Source organism: Ranitomeya variabilis, chromosome 1 (assembly GCF_051348905.1).
Source record: "Ranitomeya variabilis isolate aRanVar5 chromosome 1, aRanVar5.hap1, whole genome shotgun sequence".
NCBI classification, from domain to species: domain Eukaryota; kingdom Metazoa; phylum Chordata; class Amphibia; order Anura; family Dendrobatidae; genus Ranitomeya; species Ranitomeya variabilis.
The window spans coordinates 653,891,842-653,906,201 of record NC_135232.1 but is presented as its reverse complement, the minus strand read 5'-3'; the positions used below and the strand labels follow the sequence as shown (position 1 = coordinate 653,906,201).

At 42.6% G+C, this 14,360-nt stretch overlaps 1 protein-coding gene across 6 annotated transcripts in view; it reads left to right on the top strand.

Annotated features, from left to right (window-relative positions):
• Positions 1-14,360, top strand: part of MIPOL1 (mirror-image polydactyly 1) — a 509,264-nt gene that overhangs the window by 387,020 nt on the left and 107,884 nt on the right. For all 6 annotated transcript variants that reach the window (XM_077262637.1, XM_077262612.1, XM_077262644.1 and 3 more), the window contains one exon: positions 8,551-8,645. In XM_077262637.1, coding sequence (XP_077118752.1) covers positions 8,551-8,645 — 95 coding nt within the window. The remainder of the gene's footprint in view (positions 1-8,550; positions 8,646-14,360) is intronic.

The following is a 14,360-nucleotide window of genomic DNA, read 5'->3' as shown; positions in this document are numbered from 1 at the left end:
GGGTTCCAGTGGACACATATATTGTTCTTGCTTTGGGACCCTTTTGTGTCTGTTTCTCCCAGTGGCTAGAGGAACGCTCCTGTCTTGGGAGAAGTCGGAAGAAATGGCCAAACCATCAATCGTCTGACATCTATCTATTATGTATGGGTGGTGGGCTTTAGATGGTTGACACCAAAATCGGCATATTAGATTGACATTAATCTAACGTGTATGGGGCTTAAAGACAATTTAATTCATAAATGTTCAGCTATCTCATTAACCGAATGCACCATTATACACTTCAAGCACTACATATTGATATATAGGGTCAGTATGTTGTCTCTGTAAGGCGTTTGCATGTTGTCCCCATGTTTGTGTGGGTTTCCTCAGGTTTCCTCACACACTCCAAAGACATACCAATAGGGAATCTAGGTTGTGAGCCCCAATGGGGACAGTGATGATGATGTCTGCAGAAATAATTGGTGCAATATAAGCAAGTAAAATAATGAAAAAAAAATCGGTCATCAGCAGCTTGTTGTAACAAATCTACTGGAGGATCACATATGCAAAGCTTCTAGTGTGAAATTGTTGGAATAAGTTTCGGAAAACACAGCCATAACTTTATTTTCTAATAATACAAATGTTATTACACATCACATGCAAATAGATAAGGCTGATTATTCCACTTATGTCTATGTGTGTACAATGTAGGCAAAGCAAACAGATAAAAAAGTGTAACTTGACATTAAAAAATGAGAAGCAATTGTCGTCCAAAGTTTGTGATCCCTTTTCAAGTTATCTGGGTTACTGTGTAATCTTTTCATTAAAAAGGAACCTGAGACTAGGTTTAGGGTTACTAAATCACCCGGCATGGCATTGTGCCGTTGGGGTTTAGTGGTCGGAACATGCCTATGTCAAAACAATTAGTTGGCTAAAAGGACTTTATGCGTCAAATTCTTAAAAAAATGGCACACATGGTTCAAGAATTTTGCTCAAAAGTTTTTTTTTTATGTATTTTTGTTTTGAACCTTATGCAACAGTTTAGCTAAAAAAGTCACGTTCCGCTAAAATGATACAAAAGTTTTGCCTAAATTTTAGACATATATGAAATTACTCTTCAAGAGAGAGTGGAATGGAGTTCATTGGTGCAAACATTTTGCAACTTTTTGAAAAGTCACTATTGATTACGTAATTGGCCAAAAATATTAGAAACCCTAAAATCTGCCCACAATGTTGAACATGAATAAAACTAATACATACAAACAGATATAAAATAGACTTTAAAAAACGCACAAAATAAAGGAATAATAAGGTACAAATGAAAAATAAACAAAAGGATAGACAAAAATAAAAGCAAATGCAATAATGAATTGGGCCCTATCTACTTGTAGGAAGTCTTTCTAATTGGAGCCTTTATAATGATGATATGTAAAATGCAGAACAAATGCTCATTTGTAGAGTCCTGTGATTGCCCTCCAGTCAGCTCTGTCCCTTAGCTAATAGAGATAGGGCTATAGTTGCAAACTTTTCAGTCAAATGCTGGTTACTGCAGTCACAACATGGAGTTGGACTCTCCGGAGTCCATGGAATTTTAGAAGTATCCATCCAGACTATATTTAGGGACAATAAACTTAGTAAGTTCACAGTATTGAAGACTTTTTTAGATCCCTTTTATTTTTTTAAACTTTTTTATGGCTATAATATAATATTAATATTTAAGGAATTCAGCATAAATTACTACATCTGCATTTTACTTAGAATGTGTTTCTTTTTTCAATACATCCGTATCTTTTCCTGAATTTTGTTCAGAGATACAGTTTCTCAGTGTACAAATCTGTTACATTCTCATGACATCCATTATAAAAATGTATAACACTTGGTAAAGTTTAAAAAAAAAACATGGGAACCTGTAGTTGACGGCTAACTCATGGATCTGATATATATATATAGGTTATGAAATCCTGTAAAAAAATGTATTCGACTCATTTTTGACACATGGGAGCCCAGGAGTGATAGATGGCCAACGGATGGCATACATAGGCTCTATACATCAGGTAGTCGAGTAAAAATATGTATGCAATCCAATATGTGTTATTTTTAATTGGGAACCTGTGGCCAACAAATTGCATTATGTGTTAGATACATTTATTTTTAATATGGGAATAGAGATGAACAATAAATAATTGTGCTGACCTGGTCCAGGATCCAGTTCAGTCCTTCGAGGCAGTCGGACCATGGCAGTCTTCACTCCCATGACAGTCATCCTCAGCCAAGCGTGCTTGGTACCTCTTGCACTTAGTAGATAATGCAACTTATGTCATGACGTCTTGTGGATCAGTAAGTGCAAGAGGCTCCCTGGATTCCAGCCACAGAAGTGAAGATTGCCTTGGACCGACTGCCATGGAAAACCGGACTGAACACCGGGCAAGAACCTTTTTGCAATCCTACATGGGAACCTACGTTCAGCTCTGAGAGAGGGTTGCAAGCCACATCCAGCTCTGAGAGAAGGTGCGAGCAACATCCGCTCTGAGAGAGGGTGCGAGCAACATCCGCTCTGAGAGAGGGTGCGAGCAACATCTAGCTCTGAGAGAGGGTCGTGAGCCACATTCAGCTCTGAGAGAGGGTCGCGAGCCACATTCACCTCTGAGAGAGGGTCGCAAGCCACATTCAGCTCCTGCACTTTCAAACTAGTGACACCCAGATCCCCTGTTACTGGTATAATGACAACCAAAGCTTTTCCACTAAAATCACACCAAGGCAGTAGGCCAATATCAAGGGGTTCCCACAGTACTCTCATTCACTATTCGTGCATCAAGCACTCCCATCACACCTCCACATCCAGCGTCAAACACCTCTTCTTATAAGTAATATCATCCTGTCTCCTGTTTACCATACTTAAATAATCTCTAAACCTCCACGGCCAGTATATGTGCATCCAGATCTGCTCTTCGGTGCAAGGCTACTCACAAAAGTCACCATCTGGAAATGTTCTCTTCATAGCTCTTTGGTCATGAACCACACGTCATGGGCTCGTGAGGCACAGTTTGGGGACCCATTTTCTAGTGGGTACAATTCGCCAATCTAATTCGTTTTATAGATGCCCTCAATGAAAGTGTTTGTTTCTGGTGAAAAATTCTCTTTAAGAGTATTCCGGGTCTAGGGAGTTGTACGGATATTTCCAAGACCTTTAAGGAGTAAACCTTCACTAAGCCAAATCCTGATAATTACCCTTTGCTTCAGTACCGTTTCAGTTGGCAGAGACTCATGAACACACAGTCCCTTCCCCGCTTTGTAAGTTTCGCAGGTAACCCAACCCTTCCCTCTTAACAGCAGTTGCATCATTCCACAGTTCTGTTAGGTGTATGCATTTTATTATTTTATTGGCAGGGAGCTATGAGCCAGCAGGTGTCTGGGACGAAGGCAGGGATGGCGGCGTAAGGCATCCTACCAGTAGACTGCACTATAAACCATAAAGGTTGGGGAGGAGGGGGGACTCGCTTGGCTTTTGTCCCAGTTGGAGATCTTCATTTTGACATATGGAGAGTGTTTGCTGTTTGGGCTTAACAGGATGTGATTTTCGTTCTTTCAAACAGTCTGCTAACTTGGCAGAGAAATCCAGTGCAAGCGGCAAGTGTGCGAGTCCTATACAGAATGTCAGAGTATAAAAATATCAAAAGACACATTTTCTCGTAGCTTTCTGCTCGGTTTACACAGGCAGTAGGTCACAGACTGATTCAGACTCTAGAACTTGCAGTTTTTAAGACTTTGATTTACTGGATTCTGCACTTCTAAGCATTGCTTACAACTAAAACACATTTTACAAAATATTTGTAACAATATTACTTTGCTTTTTTTGGAACCACTTTGAATGGAGAAAACCAATCACGTCTCCATTCACAGCAGTGCAAAATGCAAAACAAAACTTTATTCTTGAGATGGGTGTGGGTCCAAGAGGTGAGGCTTGCATCTTCCAGACGTTTATGGCATATTCTGTAGCGGTGCCCTGAATGGTTGGCACCGGAATACTGACTGCTTTCCCTTTTTCATCATTTTGCATCAAAATCCCTGCTTTAAAAATAATTGAAACAGCTGATGCTCACCCTCTCCGTATCCAGTGCTGTGTCTCCAGCACCGCTCTGCTGATTGTTTCAGTCAACGGCGCTGCAGCCAATCACCAGAGCAGCGGGTCATGATGTCTAGCGATAAACCCAGTGATTGGCTGCAGCACTGTTGACCAGCGGCAGAGACACGGTGGTGGCCCCTGGAAAGGTAAATGATGGCTGCATTAAGGGAAGAACCCCTTTAATTATTGAACACTGACTGTGTAGTGACATACACTATTGACAAGAGAACATAGTAATGCTCAATTTATACATTACCAGAAGGAATGACGAGGAATTAAATCAGTGTTTTAAGAAAGAAAATGCTGCTCCATACACACAATGCAAAAGTGATACTCTGCAGCATGTGGTTGGTGGGAGGTGCTATCAGTGATTGACAGGTACATCTGTATGCACACTTATACAAAGAAAGTTGTCAATCACTGATAGGATTAAATGGTTAAAACACAGGTTATACTGACACTTCTCATAAACTATATATCATTCTGTTCAGCCCCCCTTGCTCTATAACATGCTGCCTGCAGATTGGACTGCATTTTCATGGTGACAGGTTCTCTTTAAGTCTGTGACCCATGGAGACGCATAAGCCTGCACAGGAGCTGTGCATAGATGGAAATTTCTAATCAAGATTATTTACAAAGTGACTTCATCTTTTTTTATTCAATGCATTGGATAAATTAAAAACGTTGAATATGTTAACAGTATGTAAGGATCTGTGTGCTGGGTGCAGTGGTAACAGTGCTATTCATCACATAATTTACAATTAGCTGAACAATGGAAAAACAAAAACAGTTTGGGGAGAAAAAACCTTTTGTTGTTAGCGCTGTAGCGTAGTGTGACAGGCAGTGACCACAGGGAAAGTTCACAGCAAAACGTGTTTAATGTCCAAACTCACACTGTGCACAGCACACGGTATCCTCCGGATCGCAGCCGGGAAACAAGACAGTTCGTAAATGCTTCTGGTAGCCGAGGGCGACTGCACCACCGTATCACACTGCGGGGTGCCAGGAGTTTGCTCTGCGCTCCCTCACACTGGCTGAGCTTCTGCAGAGCCATCTGCTTCTTGGTGCAAACTCTACTATGACACACCCAAACCCTTGCTGCAGGTTTTTTTTTTAAACTGTAATCTGTGGCCATGGGCCACTTGCAAGACCCGGCCTGGAGGAAACGGACCGCACCGCTACCTTACTGTAGTCCGTTTAAAAAGTAAAAGCCCATACCGGCTTTTCCTGAACAATGCCTTGACCAAATAGCTTGACCAGGTCCATGCTTAAGGTACCGTCACATTTAGCGACGCTGCAGTGATCTAAACAGCGATGCCGATCGCTGCAGCGTCGCTGTGTGGTCGCTGGAGAGCTGTCACACAGACAGCTCTCCAGCGACCAACGATGCCGAAGTCCCCAGGTAACCAGGGTAAACATTGGGTTACTAAGCACAGGGCCGCACTTAGTAACCCGATGTTTACCCTGGTTACCAGTGTAAATGTAAAAAAAACCAGACACTACATACTTACATTCCGGTGTCTGTCGGGTCCCCCGGCGTTCTGCTTCCCTGCACTGTAAGCGCCGGCCGTAAAGCAGAGGGGTGACGTCACCGCTGTGCCCTGCTTTACGGACAGCCGGCGCTGACACAGTGCAGGGAAGCAGAACGCCGGGGGACCCGACACACCGGAATGTAAGTATGTAGTGTTTTTTTTTTTTTTACATTTACACTGGTAACCAGGGTAAATATCGGGTTACTAAGCACGGACCTGCGCTTAGTAACCCGATGTTTACCCTGGTCACCAGTGAAGACACCGCTGAATCGGCGTCACACAGGCCGACTCAGCGATGTCTGCGGGAGATCCAGCGACAAAATAAGGTGCTGGCCTTCTAGCTCCGACCAACGATGTCACAGCAGGATCCTGATCGCTGCTGCATGTCAAACACAACGATGCCGATCGCTGCAGCGTCGCTGTGTGGTCGCTGGAGAGCTGTCACACAGACCGCTCTCCAGCGACCAACGATGCCGAAGTCCCCGGGTAACCAGGGTAAACATGGGGTTACTAAGCGCAGGGCCGCGCTTAGTAACCCGATGTTTACCCTGGTTACCAGTGTAAATGTAAAAAAAAGCAAACACTACATACTTACATTCCGGTGTCTTTCGGGTCCCCCGGCGTTCTGCTTCCCTGCACTGTAAGCGCCGGCCGTAAAGGAGAGCGATGACGTCACCGCTGTGCCCTGCTTTACGGCCAGCCGGCGGTGACACAGTGCAGGGAAGCAGAACGCCGGGGGACCCGACAGACACCGGAATGTAAGTATGTAGTGGTTGTTTTTTTTTACATTTACACTGGTAACCGGGGTAAATATTGGGTTACTAAGCGCGGCCCTGCGCTTAGTAACCCGATGTTTACCCTGGTTACCAGTGAAGACATCGCTGAATCGCCGTCACACGCCGACTCAGCGATGTCTGCGGGAGATCCAGCGACGAAATAAGGTGCTGGCCTTCTAGCTCCGACCAACGATGTCACAGCAGGATCCTGATCGCTGCTGCGTGTCAAACACAACGATATCGCTATCCAGGACGCTGCAACGTCACGGATCGCTAGCGATATCGTTGTTAAGTTGCTCAGTGTGAAGGTACCTTTACTTTTATTTTGCCTTGTGACTAACAGGCATCCTGCTGTGACCACTAGGCACTCCAGTGGCCTCAATATGCTTCTTTGCACATCCTGGGGGATACATGGCGACCCTTCGCATATGACCCCGGTCACTGCCTTACAGCGCCTAGAAGGGTTTACTTATGGAATCAATACTATAGAGGAAAGGATCCTGCACCGCTGCAACACCTGAGCCCAAATATCCACTGTGTTTGATTACCACGTCAAATACACCGCCCTTTTGGATTCACGGCTGCCAAACCCTGTAAGCAATTGCATAAATCCATATACTGAAGAGAAAAAAGGGTGGCACTCACCGTTTCTAAAATCCAATCTTTATTGTGACGATATAAAACATGTTCAGCAGGGGGAGTGTAGAACAAGAAGAAAAAAATCGGACGACGGCCATTTCGCGCTCCCTTGCGCTTCTACGGGTCCTTATGGAAATTGCTTCTTTTTCCCATTTTCTGTCACTCACCTGTCTAGGTGCACGGCAAAATGCTCCAGTAATCACAATAGTCCAAACTATAGCCAGTACTCACATCTTCTTATAAAAAATATTGCTTTATTGCTCCTGTAGTAGAAAAGACACAAAAAATGTTTGAACACAACAGCACAAAAATGTTAAAAAGTCATAGAAGAAATATCCGCTGCGCTCCCAGGCAACATGTTTCAGACCTGCATGATCCTTTGTTAAGCCTCTTGAGACTTGACAAAGCACCATGAAGGTCTGAAACCCATTGCCTGGGAGCGCAGCGGATATTTCTTCTCTGCTTTAAAAAAAGTTTGTGCCTTTTATACTCATTTTGCCTTTCTACCCAGTTAATTTTTCTCTTTTCCATTAGGTCTGTGACATCATATGATTAAAACAAGGCTAGCTGACTCCTTTTAAGCCCTATGTACAAATGCGAAGTCTCTTTTCCCTGCATGAGTCATCACTGCAAAAATCACTGACGGGGAGGAGCAGAGCAGCTGGGTCAGCAGGGGAAAAGGGGGATGACTCACACAGGGAAAAGAGACTTCCTGTTTCTACATAGAGCAAAGAGAGGAATTAGCTGGGTAGAAAGGCAAAATGAGCAATTGTAAGTGCACAGTGCTGTATAATATGATGACTGCAATATATTAACTGAATACATCTTTGATTGAAGTGCTTGTTTAAGAGGTAAGCCTGCCCCAAGAGGAGTCTGGTAGCATCTTTCTCATTAAGAACATACTGTATCTATCCAGCATGGAGCTCTCCTGTATATTGAGGGGTCGGGAGAGAGCTGTAGGCTGAATGATCTGCTGAAGAATCTTTCAGCTGACAAATTTGTGGCTCCTGTAGGCAGGAATGCCAAGCGATAAACTCCGTTATGAATGGCTTTAGACTGGATGAGGCTTGTGTACTTTGAAAAATTCATGTTGCCAATTAGATTTCTTGGACCTGATAAGGATGCTGTATCTACTGACAATCCATGGATGTATAATAATTTTATGAACGTTTATACCCAATATCCACCCACCTAGCCTGATTGCCAGCTCCTCAGACTCCCTCCTCCCTGCTGTTGCTGAAACCTCACACTGCTCAGTACAAGCTGCAGCAGTCAGCTCATCAGCTCTCCCACTCTTTAGCTGAACATTAAACGCTCATTTTAATATCAAGCTCACACAGTCATTCTGACATGGATTTTCAAAGTCAATACATCAGCCACATCAGGTCTGAGAGATCTATTTACGAATGCATGCAGTTTATAATGTGAAAGCTGGTGACAGCTTTATCTGTCGCAACCTTCAGACAGCTTACTAATGTTTCGGTCTCCTTCCTATCTGCAGGCTCCAGTAACTTTTCTTCAACATAATCAAGACAGATTGATTGAGGACTATAAAAAGCTGGAAGAAGAGATCCAGACCCTGCACATATATTACAGGTATGAATATAGCGGACTCTATTCAGTTATATGGAATAATATAGTGGATAGCCAAGGTGGCCAAGATGCTTCTGGCGTAAAGCAATATTTTGGTAGAATCAGTTGATCCTGTTCTGGTCCCTGGTGGCAGATGTCAGGAGATCAAGCTGAATTTCTGTAAAGAATAAGCCACTGCCAGAGGCGTCGGGCCGGTGTATTTCCCTCTCCTCTTCGAGTCTGGAGGAATCGTTGTCTTTCAGATGAATGCCATCTAATGTGTATGGGCTGCTTACCTTAGTCAGAGATATTGCAGTCTTCTGGGTTATAAATGATAGTGACATAGACAGAAGAGGGCCCCTGTGCAAGAACAATATAGGGGCCCTTTGCAGTCCAATAGCTCATATTTATGCACAATTGCACCTTCTTCGGGTAGTAGTGGGCCCCTGTGCGGCTGCCCCTGGTGTTAGGTATACTTGGGATGTCTCCAGGTTCTTCAGCACCAGAAGCATGCAATGTTCCTGTCTTCCTCATGTATCTGTCATGTGTCATACAGCAAACAAAGGGCAGTCATAATAAACTGTCCACCCACCATGTCCCGATCAGTGCACTCTCACATTTACGTGCTTTTATAAGAAGACTAGGTCATTGCATTCTTGTCATTTTTGTTGGCTTGTTCAGATCTGGAGCTCTCCTGCGTTTACTAGTTGTACGGAATGGTTACAGCTTTTTAGGGTTTGCATTATTCAGTGACAGAAGGTTTGGGATGTTCTGAACAAGAACTTAAAGGAGGTTTACAATGTCATAATTTGACATGTGACGTGCACATCAGATGATTACCTACGGTGGGAGTCATAGCCTTGCTAAAAAAAGGGGACCTCCATATTGGTATTAGTAGAATGGTAGAATCCGTACAGCTTGGAAGTATCAAATACTGTATTTTGGGATGATGTGAAAAAATATCAGGACTCAATATTTTATTTTTTTCTGTAGGGATTAAAGAAATTGTCCAGTTTCTAAAAAAAAAAAAAAAACACCCAAAAAAACAAAAAACAGCAAACGTAAAACATAATAAAATCCTGACTACAGCTCTGATGGAGCACCGGCCTTTACTTACAGCCTGTGACTGCTGCAGTCAGTCAATGGCCGCTGTGGTCACCTTGCACACTACTGGTTTCATAGTTACCGGGGATAAAAAAGGGAACAGAAAATTGATAAAATGGTGGAATCCAAATAGAATGTGGCTATAAGAAACTTCCAAATCATTGCATTCTTGTTCTCTTTACATTTGACACAGCTGCGCAACTTTTTAAAGAGTTGGGTTTGTACGTTTCAGTGATCGTTCGGAGAAGGTGGGGGGCAAGTGGCCACTGATGTGCTGCCTGTGATGTCTACTCAGGCCTTAGTGTAAACTAAAAGAATAGTGTAAAAACACTGAGGACGGGCATTCATCCAAAATGAGAAACCACTGCATGTGGCAGACGGGTCATGGAGAGTTCAGCTAGCTGCACCTATGGGAAGAATCGGGCAGGGACTTCTCAATAGTCTTTTTTTATTACTCATAACACTGTGAATGAGTATATATCTCATTTTCTATATAACTCTAACCTGACATTCTGGTTTATCCTGTTGGTGGATTTAGATCTATCACCAGGTGCAGTTCCACTTCCTCTGCATAGTTAGTCTTTCTGTAGTGTTTAATACTATATTGTAATTATTTGATACAATTGTTTTTGTGTAATGGGACAGAAGCTTTTATGTATCCATACAAAGCACAAAGGTAGAGAGGAGAAAAAGCCAGAGCCTGCAGCTCCCATATGGGACAGGAGGAAAGTAATCCAGCTCACCCTCATCAGATGTCCTTGTAGATGTCCTCACCCTCATTAGATGTCCTTGTAGATGTCATCACCCTCATCAGATGTCCTTGAAGATGTCATCACCCTCATCAGATGTCTATTTTCTGCATTGATCTCCCATATGGGACAGTAACTGGAAGCACCCAGCCCAAGTTGTCCCCATCTACTTTCCCCATCAGTGGTGTGAACAGTCAATATCTACAAGAATTCAAAGGGGTAAACTGACTTAAAGGATTTAATGCCCATCTTTTGTAGGAGGGGAGAACAAGCACACATTTAGGCCCACTAGTCCAGATCGAGAGATGAAGCTGAAAGGGTTAATTTGAATCCAAAAGAGGCAATTAATGAGATGACCCCCACCATAAGTAAGTTGTAGTTCAGGTGTCTATGTGGCCTCATCTGATGCTACCTCTCCACCCTTTGTACCTATGCCTCTACCCAATGAGCAAGACACTAGGCTTTTAACTATGAGGTCTCTCTTCCATATCCTGCCTGGATTAGGTCTTTCTGATTGGGCGATGGAATAGAGTGATCAATTTTTGGACTTTATACAAGAAATAAGGGGCCAATCAATCAGTTTTTGCCAAAATTTGGGGGTACTTTGTCAACTTTTGCTGTTTTTTATGCTAGTCTTGGCTAGTTCCACCAATTTTTTTAAAAGTTGACAAGATCTAACTTTTTCAACCATGCCCCCTTACAGCTATCATAATTTACATCACAAAAGTGGCATAAACTATGACCAAAATTTAAACCTGTCCTTGCGATGGTACATGGCAGATGAAAGATGTGCCAATTTCATCAAGCAACGCACCTTTCCCCTCTGTTTTCTTTATCAAGACTGGCCTGCAAAACGCCAGCCTTGATGAATTGGGGCCTAAGAGTCTCTATTCATTGTGTATCAGGGTCCTGAGTAGCTACACCAGTCCTCTATTTTTAATGATCACCCTCAGATGTTGTAATGAAGAATATTTCATGTCCTATATAAATATAATACTGTTCTTTGAATATTCCTTTTTTTTCTCCCAAATATACCCTGTGGAGTTTATTTCTTGGCCAGTCTTTACCCCGCCTTACTTCGTAGGTGCATCTCATCCAGTAAAATTGCATTCTTTGCATTGTGCAATTTGCACAGACGGAAAATAAAGAGTTAATCCACTCACTTCCAGGCTTAGAGATAAGAGAAGGCTTGTAATCAGTTGGTAAGAGCGGGTTCCAGCCAGAATGTCACTATGTGGAGAAAGCGTCACAGTTCCACCTGCTTCCTGCTATAACATAACCGGAACACAGTGAAATGAACTGTCTTGTACTAGGCACAGACCCGTGGAGCCTCCCGAGTGATATAAAGCATATTTTCTCCTTGTTTTTAATCATGGTTGGTTTACAGCTGCAAACCTGAGAGCCACATGCAACCTCTAAACCTATCATGAATGTTCCAGATTTCATAGGTTAATTACTTCATCCATTTCCTAAGGAAAAATGTAGCTTATTGTCTCTGGCAGTTGGTGGTAAACTCAGTTTTCTTCTACCTGCCGGTCAGTGAAGCGTTTGGTCTTAAAATTCCTAGAGGCACAATCAGTGTGGTCAATGGAGCAATTAGCGGTCGATTGTAGGGACACCAGTAGTCTTTGTCCCGGTAATAACACAATACAGTCAGTATTCACGTACTTGATGACCTGGTCCCCCCCCAAAAAAAAAAAAAAAAAACAGGTCAAGTGTGCATTTATTATCATTGGGGAGAGGGGACTAAGCATCCAATAAACCTCTTTATGGCAGCATTTCTTCTGTGTGGACAAAAGGATTATATGTTGGTGTCTAACTACTCAATTCTCCTCCAATATTGTTCAGCTGTCAGATTGGGGGAGAGTTATGAGACCACCATACAAATTACAGTAGATTAGCATAAACTCCCTCCGAATTGGCGTGTTCAGCTGATATACGTATCCATACACATTAGACAGTTGTCGGCTAAATGCTGTTTTCTAGACCAACCTCCCCAAAATATGATGGGAAGAGAAGAATGAAGCACTGGCAGACACCTAGTAGCTTATCTCCTCTGAAAACAGAAGGATCGGCATTTTGAAACCCAACAGCCCTATTCTTATCTCCCACCCACCCCAAAATCTGCTGTTACTGGAGAAAAAGCAGGAGTGGCAGGAGGCCTTCTTCCACATTAGAAGGTCAACCAGTCAAGCCGAAATCGACATGTCCAACCAACACTTATTTAACTTGTACGGTCAACTTTAATTGGCTTGAAACTTGAAAAGACCCGCAGTTATCAATGGTCTTGGAATAGCACATCCACAGGGGTACAGGAAGATGAGATGTGGGGAGCTGTTTGGTGAGGAGCTCATATTGTAGAGATGCTATAGTTGTCCTATTAATGCCTTTGGGGAGAATTGTGTCCATTGAGGATTTTCTTTCCGAATAATAACAAATAAATAGGTTAATTATGACCCTGCGATCTAGTGTAATGGAAGAAAATCCCTGTTGATCATTATGTTCTCTCCATGTCAAATATAGGGATAAAAAACAAGAAGAGATCTTTGTGTAACACAGTGGGCACCATGTGAGGGTGAGCTAGAGGGTTGGTCACTCACCTGATCAGGTTGTGCACTGCAGAACTACTTAAAGATTGATGTATAATCAAATTGTGGCTGCTGCTCCGGCCACTGTACTCACACCAAATGGAGAGAGGACATAACAAGTAAAGGAGAGAGAAGTGCGGTGGATCCTGGGCGCTGCAGCTGACAAAGGATAATCCAAGCTAGATTTATTAAAAAAAAAAAACCTTCCACTTTATTGCAATGCATTTCGGGGTAGAACCAAAAAGTAGGTTCTACTCCGAAAATGAATAAATATAAAGGAGGACATAGAGTCAAACCATTACCAAAAAACTAAACAAAGTTTATTAAATCAATAATTTACAGAATCAAATGTTGATTACATGGGTCAAATATATATATAAATAAGTGAATTAATCCTCAGGTGTAAAAGAATGACCGAGGGGCTCCTGGAGAAACTGGAAAGTAGGCACATATAATACATCATTTAGTAACAGCCTAGTCACAGCTTATGTCACTGATAATGTCAGGTAGAGCGTAACTACACATACTCCCTTCAGGACACAACACCGCCACAGTATAAATAGCTTAATGTGCCAACATGCCTATCTAGGTGCAAGTGAATAAAGGCAATAATTACCCATATCTAAGACCAGTTCCCATCCAGACCTCGGTCAGACCCCAATGCGCGTTTCGCGTGCCAAAAGCCTCGCTTCCTCAGGGGGAGGCTTTTGGCACGCAAAACGCGCGTTGGGGTCTGACCGAGGTCTGGATGGGAACTGGTCTTAGATATGGGTAATTACTGCCTTTATTCACTTGCACCTAGATAGGCATGTTGGCACATTAAGCTATTTATACTATGGTGGTGTTGTGTCCTGAAGGGGAGTATGTGTAGTTACGCTCTACCTGACATTATCAGTGACATAAGCCGTGACTAGGCTGTTACTAAATGATGTATTATATGTGCCTACTTTCCAGTTTCTCCAGGAGCCCCTCGGTCATTCTTTTACACCTGAGGATTAATTCACTTATTTATATATATTTGACCCATGTAATCAACATTTGATTATGTAAATTATTGATTTAATAAACTTTGTTTAGTTTTTTGGTAATTGTTTGACTCTATGTCCTCCTTTATATTCATTGATATATGAGTTCTCAAATACATGGGCATATGATTGACTGGTCATCTTTCAAATGGTTTACTCCAAAAAGGGTTAAAATAAATTGGATGTTTTTTATACTTTCCACCTTGATTAGCCTTTGGTAGCGCCTGGAACTCACCGCACTCCCCTCTCCTTTACTTGTTACATCCTCTCTCC